The following is a 12,207-nucleotide window of genomic DNA, read 5'->3' as shown; positions in this document are numbered from 1 at the left end:
CTAAATGCTAAGGGTAAAATCTGTGCAGTGCTTCGCGAAATCTTCCAAAATGGATTTGGACATAAGAGGGCTTCTAACATATTGTAGTGTTGTAGGGTATAACATGGTCGGCCCCACACGACTATAGCCTTTGCTTACTTGTTTTCAAATCATTTCCTTGGCCCTTTCACATAAAAGATTTTTAAAATAGTTTTCGTAGTAGAATAAAAACTCCTTACAACAAAAGTGTGAACTAAAATTTATTCTAATAAATGCAATGCGAACTATTTCTATATCACAATTTAACTCTTCCTTATATCTAAGTAATTTTTAAGCTTATCCTAAGATTTATTTTCCTGCTGCAACAAATGTTCCACCTTATTCATTTGCCGCAGTATGCCATTATTCAGTACCGCCTTCACATTAGAACTCCACAAGAAATCGGCGTGAGCAAAATTTTTCTCGTTAATGAAATGAGGCAGACAGCGTTTACCCAATATCCTTATCAAATGCTCAACATCCTCCCTGGCGGAGAGAACATCATTGTCACTGTAATATAAATTCAAAGGAAATCGAGGTTTTATATTGGCCACCTGGTAATCGGGTGGTGTGGTTTGATTATAACGTCGCAGATTTCCCACAATTCCATGATCATAGGGACGAAAATGTCCCGAGACATAGGCCTGGACCAAGTGTATAAATTGATGTGTGGAACAGCTGGCCGGGTGGGTATTAAAAATTTCCGAATAGATGGACTAAATAGAAAAAATGTATTTTACTTTAGAAATTCCATGGAGATTACCTGCCTTACTTACTTGTGGTATGTGGGTGGAATAACCCAATGACAAGTTGAGCCAGAAATCACACAAACATCGATGAGTAAAAGGACTACGACATTTGTTTATCCCCAGAACTTTTCTTAACAGTGGATTTTGTAAGAATGGCATATCACCGTACACAGCATCCAAATTACTGTATGTTCCGAAGAGAGGAGCTGCCAGATGTATGGGCTTCGAACGAGCATGTGACATAAAGGCAATCGGGGCAAACATGTGACTAGTTTTCAATTTCTGATTATATTTCGGCTGTGTGGAGAGCAGAGCAAACATAATTGCCGATCCCTGAGAATGACCAAAATAATGCAGGGAATTCTGGTGCGTCAGCTGAAGGATATAATCTATGGTGGCGGGTAAATCTTTCGATGACACATCATCCAAGGTATATTGCCAAAATCTGCGATCATTTGAAGAGAGAGATATATGACGATTGCTATAGGGATTACCGCGATAATTTCCCAACCACACATCATAGCCGCTGTCCGCCAAATTGAAGGGCAACGCATCCGCTGGCCCCCCCAATATCCATGCGTCCGAGGAACTCACCAAACCATGCATCATTAGGGCGATGGGTTGGGGTTTTTGGTGTCCTCTAACTGTTGCATTTGTTATGCGAAATATACCCAAGATGTAACCATCTTTTGTTTGTACCTTGTGGGTCTCAGCGGAATAGCCGAAATTCCGTATACGATCAGCCTGAAGAAGAAAGATAATATCAAAAGTAAATTATGAATTATTATGAAAATTCGATGTACTTACTGTTGTCCGAGGAACAGTCTTCGTCAGAGTTAGTTTTATAATTATCAGAAGTATTAAAATTAACCTCATATCGAACCTTTATCAACAATTTCAGTACTTCCTTGTGGAAGAAAGGGAATTCTTATTCTTATTTTCTTATCAAAGTGTCTACTTCTTGTCTTCTTGTATGACGTATTTCTAATAAGATGTGATGTACTTTTTTATAAATTCCACTTTCTAAGACTATTTCCCTCCTGTTTACTTTAAATTATAAAATTTTGAAAAAAATCTTATAAACCAGGACTATTTAATTCCGATCCGATAATGTACTTTGATATCTATTCTATTTTTACACCAAAATTAATTAGTGGTCACTCACCGATGACTAGGAATATTGACGCATTAGATTCCGACAAAATAAGTTTTTCTTAACTACTTATGGATTTTAAAATCACTTAATGAACCGTCTCATCATCCTGGTTAAGTACATTGAGTAAAAATAAGAAATTGTAAAGAGCTTTGAATCCTCTACATAATCTTAATTGGTGATGGCAGCAACTTAATGGGATGGTACATCTGTGGAAAGCTAAATACTTAAACATGAGACATAGCGATTGTTTTCTGGTCTACTTCTATGATCCTTCGGTTCTTCTGCGAGGATACTCTCTGGTCTTCTATGAGAAAGCTTTCTTATCTTGAATGAGAAGACATGCAGCCCCTCTATGAGAATACCTTCGAGTCTTCAAGAGTATACCTTTACTCACCTAAAAGAAGGCCTTCGGTTCTTCTATAACCTTCTGCTCTTTTAAGAGAAGACCACCCTCTGCTGTTTTACGCTTCTTCTATAAGAAAACCTCCCGATCTATTGGAAGAGTGTACCCTCTGTTCTTTAGCGAAAAGTCTATCTAGTGTTCTCAAAGAAGACCACCTGGTCTTCTGCGAGAAGACCCTCTGTCTTTCTATGAGAAAACCTTCTAGTCTTTTGTGAGAAGTCCTTCGTTTATTCTATGAGAAGTGCTTCTGTTCTTCCATGAGAAGACCCTCTGGTACCTCCTTCTCGTCTTCCAAACGAGAAGATCTTCTCATTTTCTAAACGAGAATACCTTCTCATCTTCTAAACGAGAAGACCTTCTCATCCTCTAAACGAGAAGACCTTCTCGTCTTATAAAAGAGAAGACCTTCTCATTTTCTAAACGAGAAGACCGTGTCGTCTTCTGAACGAGAAGACCTTCTCGTCTTATAAAAGAAAAGACCTTCTCATCTTCTTCTCGTCTTCTAAACGAGAAGACCTTCTCGTCTTCTATTCGAAGACCACCTCGTCTTCTATACTAAAGGCCTGCACAAGCCGAATTGTATGAATTATGCTTTTTTTGACACACTGACTTTGTCTACTCAATCATGCGCTATGTATTTGAAAAGCAATGACAACCAACAACATCCCCCATTTTGATTCATGTGTGCCATTGTCTAAGGTTCGATCTTGGCATGGCTGACTCGAATATTTGCATGGTGTTCTCGAAAAATGCAGGGTGTCAACGATGACATCGAACCGTGTCATCGTCAAATTGTGTGTCATTTGTGTACGTGTGCTTAAATTGAGAGTGTGTGTGTGTTACTTTCGACGACGAGGGTGTGATTTTGTGTGTGCTGTAGTTTTGAAGTAACAAACCCGCGTAAATATAAAATTGAGTTCAATAACAAAATGTGCATAGGGATCAACAAATGAATAAAAAAAGGAAATATATATTAATAATCCCAATTTATTGGTGATTATCATAAAATTTTTGTCATAAAAAAGAGGTAAATATTGTTTGCCTATTTTCTATCTACATATAGTGTTCTTTTAAAATTAAAGTTTGTGGGCGGAGATTTGACTCTCATTCAATAACGGAATATGCACAGAATTGAACAATGGGTGTATATAGTGTTGTTATGTGAATTACAGTAGCACTCAATCTAATTTACACCTCACTACCAGAGGGATTATTGTTTTTTAATAAGGATTAACTTTTTAGATTGTTTCGTCAATAACCACGAAATGTGGAAATTTTGTGTGGAACAATTAGAAGTACCTGTAATATTTTAGTATTCGCCAAGAAATTCAAGAAAAAGCAGGTAGCGATTGCGCTTTGTCTTCATCACGTGTGTGCCTTTTTCGTTGGAAATTGTTTCATAATTTTTGTTGTTTTTTTGATAGAACATTTTTGTATGACACACTACTCAACATCCCCTTTTATTGGTCATTACATGTTATGACGATGGGTTTGAGTCTGACCGACATGACGAGACATCGAGCATTTGGTTGGATGTCACGTCCTGTTATGCGTTTGATCAAACAGGGCACAACATGACGAGCGTTTTCCCTCCATGGCATAAATAGAGAAAAATGTCACACTTGCAGCCCTTTATTCTATACCAAGGCCTTTTCTTCTTCTATACGAAGACCTTGTGGATTTTTATACGAATACCTTTTGGTCTTCTCTACGAAGACTTTCTGATATTTTCTACGAAGACTTTCTGGTCTTCTCTACGAAGACCTTCTTGTCTTCTCTACAAAGACCTTCTGGTCTTCTATACAAAGAGCTTCTGCTCTTCTGTAAGGGGACCTTCCGCTCTTCTGTAGGAAGATTTTCTGGTCTTCTGTGAGGAGACCCTAAGATCATCTATGAGAGAGGACCCTCTGGCCTTCTATGAGAAGACTCTTTGGCCTTTTATGAGAAATCTTTTTTATCTTCCATTAGAAGACCCTCTAGTCTTCTTGAGAGAAGACCCTCTGATATTTTATGAAAGAAGACCGTCTGACCTTTCCTTCTGCTCTTCCACGGGAAGACCACCTTTTGGTTTTCTATAAGAAAACTTTCGAGTCTTCTATGAGAAGTCCTTCGCTTCTTCTATGAGAAAACCCTCCGATCCTTTGGATCAGTTCTTTAGCGAAAAGTCTCTCTGTTGGCCTCTTCTATATTCTTCTATGACCCTCTGACTTTCTATAAGAAAAACTTCTAGTCTTTTGTGAGAAATCCTTCGTTTTTTATATGAGAAGTGATTCGGTTCTTCCATTAGAAGACCCTATGGTACCTCCTTCTCGTCTTATAAAAGAGAAGACCTTCTCATCTTCTAAACGAGAAAACCTTCTCGTCTTCTATTCGAAGACCACCTCGTCGTCTATAACAAGGCTTTTTCTTCTTCTATACGAAGAGTTGTGAATTTTTATACGAATACCTTTCGGTCTTCTCTACGAAGACTTTCTGATATTTTCTACGAAGACTTTCTGGTCTTTTCTACGAAGACCTTCTTGTCTTCTGTACAAATACCTTCCGTAAAGGGACTTTCTGCTCTTCTGTAGGATTCTGTAGATTTTCTGGTCTTCTGTGAAAGAGGACCCTCTGGTATTGTTTCTCTGGCCTTCTATGAAAAGACTCTTTGGCCGTTTATGAGAAATCCTTCTTATCTTCCATTAGAAGACCCTCTAGCCTTTTCGAGATAAGACCCTCTGGTATTTTATGAGAGAAGACCGTCTGACCTTTTATGAGAAATTCCCTCTGGTCTTTTATAAGATAAGACAATCTGTCCTTCTATGAGAGAAGACCCTCTTCTTCTAGGAAAGAAGACCTTTTGATCTTCTATGAGAATAGTCTGTATGGGCTACTTTGACTGAAGACACCCCGGCCTCCAATGAGAGAAAGTCCTATGGCCTTCTGTGAAAAAAGACCTTCTGGTCTACGAGGACTTCTGGTCTTCATAGGGGACCCTATATTCTTTTATTTGAAAACCTTCTTGTCTTCTCTGAGGAGATCATCTTGTCTTCTAAGACCTGCAAGTCTTCTGATTGAATATTTTCTTATAGTCTCCTATATAGGATGGCATCCATGTTTTCTATGAGAAAACTTACTTTTTGTCTTGTTTAAGAACATTTGTAAGACCCTTTAGTGAAGGCTTTCTGCTATGAAAATATTTTAAGGCTTATTTTTGAACTAATTTCGGTCCCCCTCTAGAATAAATAATATTATTCTTATAGTTGAAGACCAAAACTTTACATTAAAAGTCTTCTATTCAAAGACTATCGTGAAAATTACATCCTCTATAAAAGTATCTTTCGATGCTTTTTTTTGAAAAATTAGTTCCTTTTGCAAAAGCCCTTCGAATTCTCACTCAAAAAACCTTCGATATTTTGGTTCCTAAATCATAAAACCTACTAACCATCTCTGAGAGAACTATCTGTCCTTCTATTATCTTCTTTCCTTTTGTTCTCGAATTTTATTCCTGTATCATGTAAAACGACATCTTCTATTTCTAAATTGAGACTTTGTGGCTGTGAAAGGGAAGTCCAGTTTTCTATTAGAAGATTTAGTTAAACAAGGCACTTCTCGTTCCTTAATTCGGAATTTTTACATCAGTTGGCATTAATAAATGACTGAGGTGCTAAAAAAAATGTTGAACTCAGGCTTATGCCTGTAGAAGATAATACAGTTAAAATAGTTAATGATACAGTAATAGCAAATAAGTTAATGGACCCTATACATCTTTTTATGATATCCTTTTTAAAACATTTGGAACCGATTTAAAAATATCCGTTCATCTGTAGAGCTGATGTCAAATGTAGAGCTTAAAGATGGACCACACTTTTTCTCACTTCGACAACACTTCGAATGATCTTCAATCCCATTAGATATGAAACTAGTCCCGATTTAATTATACTATTACACAAATCATAATTTTTTTTTGAGCTATTTTCAACGGAATGGCATAGTCAATACATTCTCCATTACGAAAAAGAAACCCAAAAAAAAAATATATATTTTTTTATTTTCAGAATGATTTTGTCACTGGAACACCCCAATGAAATTCACAACACATAGCAGCGAAACTACATTTTAAAATATAATAACTCGCAAAATTCTGGTATATCATTTTCAAAGCTCATTTTTCAATAATCTTAATATAATTATAATTTTCATTATAAAAAAAATACTTGTTTTTATTGCATTTTTCAATCCCACTTTAGTTTTCTTCACTTTCTAAAAAATTTCCTATTTTTTCAAATTTCTTTGGTTTCTTTGAATATCTCTCTTTTTCGAAGCCAACAAATTTCTTTAACGCTAGAATTAGTTACAAGTTCAAAGCGATACTGAACAGAAATTTACAAATTTTGCAAACCACATAGGCTTGCTGCCAGCTTTGAAAAAAATGTCACAAAAGAACAACGAAAAAATTCATTAAATTATTCGAAGTCGAAAAGAAAAACTTAAGAACCACGAACCTAATTATAATTTCATGATCTATAATTTTGTGTGTTTGGAATTTCAAACCGGTTGACATGACACAGATTTCATATTGGGATGATTGGAATCCAAACGTCGTTAACTTAACAGAAAATAGTTATAAAATTCTTTAGGAATCACTGGCTATAGGTGAATCGGGGTGAATGGCCTATAAACGTTTAGTATTTGAATGTGTTTTGTTTTTGGGCGGGTTAGTTATTTTTTAATGAATAGGCAATAATGTAGTTTAAAAACGTGAAATAAAAATTGGTTGGATAAAAACTGAATTTGGATTTAAATAACTGATTTACATTTCAAGATAGTGTGTGAATCGACACGTGACTTACGGACGGGCATACATTTTTAGACAAGCGGAAGAAGAAACTTCTCTAACAGGTATTTTATAACAGGCTGACACTTGGTCACTATTTTCCAAAGAGAGGTAGTCTTGTATGTACACCAAAGATACAAACAAGTTAAAGAGGCCTTCTACATATGGAAGAAACTCCAGGGGTGTCCTATGAAAAGATGATTTTGTGTGAGGAATTCTATAGAAAGGATAACATCTAGGATCTTCAATAAAACAAGGACTATGTTAAGGTTTTCTTTAGAAAGTAGACATATTGAAAGTCTTCAATAGAAAAATATTTTCTGAAGCTCTTCTATAGAAAACGATACTCCTCTTAGAATCTGTTGCTGGAAAAAAATCTCAAGATCTTTTATAGAAATATGACCAAAAGGACTTCTAGTCATTTTAAAGTTGTCTAAAGAATGAGGACTTTCCATACGTTTTTATACCCTCAGCCATATGGCTACAGAGGGTATATATCATTTGATACGGCCAAAACGTGCCTAGTCAAAATAACGGTTTTAGACCCTAGGTCTCTTTGGACCAAATCCGTTTCAGAACATTTAGAGTCGATCTGGCGATGTCCGTCTGTCTGCCTGGCTGGCTGGTGAGCACGATAACTCTCGAAGGGAGTATCCGATTTGGTCCAAATTAGCTACATCGTAATATTTTTGTCAAACTTAGATCGAGTTCGGAGATGGGTAATATCGGTCAACTCCTTCTGGTACCTCTCCCACAAAAGGTCGAAATTTTCAAAAAATATATTTTTTGCACAGAAAGAGAAAGGATAATCCGAATTTGCTCCAACTTTGCATATCCTACAATTTGCGTCAGTACTAGGTCAGGTGTGGAAATGGACAATATCGGTCCACTCCATCAAGTACCTCACCCACAAATGGTCAAAATTTTGAATAATTACAATCTCATTAAATGTGATGTGAAAGTCCGATTGTCTTCAAATTTCACACATCCTAATATTTGTATTAACCCATGGTCTGGTGTGAAGGGGGAATACATCGGTCCACTCCTTCTGGTACCTCCCCCACAAAATATTGAAATTTTGAGTACCCCTGAAGTTCATAAAACGCCAAATTAACATCCGATTCCATTTAGACTTGGCACATCCGTCGAAATATTTATATCATATTTTTGGGTGCGATAGGAAATGGGCAATATTGGCCCATTCCTTCGGGATCTACTCCATAGAGGGTAAAACGTTTAAATAATCTTAACACTAGTCAAAATATATTTAGATAATCGAACATAGGCTGAGGGTATTTATCTGGCGGCAATACCGACTGATACTTTTTAACTTGTTATATAAAGAAAATTATTCCAATGTCTGTCATTTGTAGTTTTTCCGCAGATAGAAGATCTTTTGGGATTCATTAGTCCTTTTAGGATTTATTACAACTCCGAAAATCTTCCATATATAGGACACATTTGAAAGGTCTTTTACAGGTAGCAGACTTCCTATGAATAAACCTTGTAAGGTTCCTCCAAAGGTAGAACCCTTTAACCAGGTCTTATACTTTTAGAGGATTCTCAAACAAAGAATATCTTTGATCTTCCATACATATCCTTGTACCCTTCTTCAACTCGCCATATACCACGTAATATTATACCCTACACCACATAGTGGTAAGGATATTATGTCTTTGGGCATTTGTTTGTAACATGGAGAAGGACGGGAGATAGACCCATAGTTATTTTTGAGGATGTTCATAGAATTAATTTCTCGATTTATGCATGTCAGTCCGTCTGTACTTTTTTTGGGAACAAAACGTAGGTTGCACTTATTATCCAATTGAGATGAAATATTTGTTTGGCCCAAGGAATCCTATTAAAATTAGTGAGAATCTGTTCAAATTTAGATATAGCTCCCATATAAATCTTCCACCGATTTGAAGTTAATTGTGCACCAAATGGCCAATATTAGTCTAAACGACTTGAATTTTGGCACATCTGACCAAATTCAGTCTAGGAACGAGTACATCAAATTTAAAATCGACCGAATTCAGTCTAGAAGGAAGTTCATCAAATTTGGTGACAATCGGATTTAGATATAGCTATAGCTTCCATTTGAAGTTTAAAGTCCCTCACATGCGTATTATTCACTCCACAACAATGATCTTTCGTGCCAAATATCATATACAGGGTGAGATGAAAAAAATTGCAACCAACTTCAGACTGCTGTCATTTCTAAGCCACTCGTTCGACAGCTGTTAAAATTAATCCACTGGCTCGAAAACCACAAGTGGCTATCGTTAGAGCACTCCATCATTTAAATCTGAATAAATCTTTTTTGTCTCGTACCATCGCTCGTCGGACCGTGATACTGGTAGCGTAGCCCGACGTCAAGAAAGTGGACGGAGAAAACCGCAACACCAGCAGAAATGGTTCGAAAAATAAAGAAGCGACTTCAACGATCGAAACCCGCGTCGCAGTGGCCGAAAAATGGCTCGTGAGCTGAGTCGCATATCGCAATATTCCATTCGGCAAATATTGAAAAATTAGCTCGGGGTAAAGCCATTGAAATTCCAAAAAGTGCAAGAACTTACACCGCAACGGAAAGAAAATAGACTCGAAAGAGCTAAAGAGTTGCTTCGCTTGGCCGAAGGTGGTTACTCCGCCGAATTTGGTTTTCTCTGTTTGTAAACGAACAAAATGATCGTGTTTACTTGCCAAAGAGGTCAACGGAAAATATGCACCTTCGGTTGCCCACCAGAACTCAAGCGCCGGCCATGCTGATGGTGTGGGCCGCCATAACAGCCGATGGTCGCTCTACGCTCATATCAATCGACAGTGGCATCAGAATAAATGCCGAATATTATCGCAAAAATATTCTGGAGGATGTATAAAAGCCTTGGGCACGCAAACATTTTTGGACATTCCAACAGGACTCAGCACCATCGCACTCAGCACGTGCCACCCAAGAATGATTACAAATTGAGGTTCCTCGCTTCATTTCCAGTGCACAATGGCCACCAAAATCTGCGGATACCAATCCGTTGGACTATTGTGTCTGGAGTATTTTGGAAAGCAAGGTTGGCACTAAAAAATACCAAAGTGTCGATCACCTCAAGCAAGCGCTTCGCCGGGAGTGGGCCAAAATACCGCAGAGCAACATTCGAGCAGCGTGTGACGGTTTCATTGGCCGTAATTCGTGCCAAAGGTGACCAATTCGAACAAATCTAAACTTATTCTTTACAGTTGCAGTTTTTATACCCTCCACCATAGTATGGAGGATATATTAAGTTTGTCATTCCGTTTGTAACACCATTTTAGACCCCACAAAGTATATATATTCTTGATCAGCATAAAATTCTATGTCGATTTATTAATGTCCGTCCGTCGGTGGAAATCACTCTAGCTTCCGAACGAAATGAAGTAGGTTGATAAAATTTTATCCAAATGAGTATTATGTCTGCAGGACTTTTGGTATTGAAAATGGTACATGTAGGTCCACGTCTTCGTATAGCCCCTATATAACGGTATCCTTCGATATTCGGTATTTGAATGATTTTAGCGACATTATTTACCGGAATTGTTTCAAATTTGGAATTTGAAATTCCTAATGGATACTACAGCATAAAACAGAAAATGGACCATGCAGGTCCACGTCTTCATATAGCCCCCATATAACAGTACCTCCGATATTCGGTATTTTGATGATTTTAGCGACACTATTTACCGGAATTGTTTCAAATTTGGTATTTGAAATTCCAAATGGATACTACAGCATAAAACAGAAAATGGGCCATGCAGGTTCACTTCTTCGTATAGCCCCCATATAACAGTACCCCCCGATATTCGGTATTTTGATGATTTTAGCGACATTATTTACCGGAATTGTTTCAATTTTGGTATTTGAAGTTCGTAATGAATACTACAGCCTGTGACAGAAAATTGTCTGTCCAGGTCCACGTCTTCGTATTGCCCCCATATAACGGTACCCCCCGATATTCAGTATTTTTATGATTTTAGCGTCATTATTTACCGGAACTATTTCAAATTTTGTATTTGAAGTTCGTAATAAATACTACAGCCTATGCCAGAAAATTGTTTTATAGCCCCCATGGTACCTCCCTATATTCAGTATTTTGATGATTTATCTACATTATAAAAAGATGATTTTCAAGTTTCGCATTTTAATATTGTAATAGCTTGTGACAAAAGTTGCCTATGTCAACGTCGCAGTATAGACCATAATATAAGGCTACTTTCGGTATTTTTAAGTTTTTTACAGAATTTTTAATGGATTTTATTTTTTTGAAAATTGCCAAATTTGTAGCAAATGGTGGAGGGTATTCAAAGTTCGGCCCGGCCAAACTTACAGCTTTTGCTTGTTTTATCTCACGCTGTATATGACAGCTATATCTAAATCTTAGTCGATCTCGATAAATTTGGCAGAGATATTTGTGGACTGTATCTGGTACCAAATATCATTTTTGTGGAGTGTATATTACGAATGTGAGGGACTTTAAATCGTGGATATTATACAGCTTCGATATACATCTTCATCTAATTTCATGGCTATTAATCACCGTTTATGCAATATCAGAGCAAATTAGATATATATTTTTCATATTCAACCGAATTTTTCCATTTGGCAAAATTTGTTGAAAATTGAATCGGAGTTGAATATAGTTCCCAAATTGTGACTACTCTAAAGCCATGATACGTATTCAAATTAGGTGCCTAGTTTTTATGATCTACTTCACATAAATTCCCAATATAACCTTTTTTGTTACTGGAGCGCTACTAAGTACGCCTAGTGGTGTAGGGTATCATATAGTTGGAGTCAATTCGTTTTCACTGCAAAATAGCACAAAAACTGTAATCAAAATCAATGAAAACAAAAGACAACAAAAACAAGGAATAAAGAAGAGACAAACAACAACAACAACAACCGCAACAACGAAGGAAAATAAATGGTATGGATTTAACCTATAAAACCCCAGGAAATAAATGACTCTTTAATGAATTTTGAAAACATTCGATTTAAGCAGAGAGAGAGAGAAAAAAACGTGTATTCGATTTGTAG

The 12,207-nt window shown here is 36.8% G+C and overlaps 1 protein-coding gene across 1 annotated transcript in view; it reads right to left on the bottom strand.

Annotated features, from left to right (window-relative positions):
• Positions 1-320: 320 nt before the first annotated feature.
• The window catches only part of LOC101893711 (lipase 3-like), a 27,776-nt gene continuing 15,889 nt past the window's right edge, over positions 321-12,207 (bottom strand). Inside the window, exons 2-3 of the mRNA XM_005186656.1 lie at positions 795-1,511; positions 321-734 (exon numbers count right to left, since the gene is read on the bottom strand). Coding sequence (XP_005186713.1) covers positions 321-734; positions 795-1,511 — 1,131 coding nt within the window. The remainder of the gene's footprint in view (positions 735-794; positions 1,512-12,207) is intronic.

This window comes from Musca domestica, unplaced genomic scaffold (assembly GCF_030504385.1).
Source record: "Musca domestica strain aabys unplaced genomic scaffold, Musca_domestica.polishedcontigs.V.1.1 2, whole genome shotgun sequence".
Taxonomy (NCBI): Eukaryota; Metazoa; Arthropoda; class Insecta; order Diptera; family Muscidae; genus Musca; species Musca domestica.
Note: the sequence above shows the minus strand (reverse complement) of the source record. Positions and strands in the feature narration are given on the sequence as shown.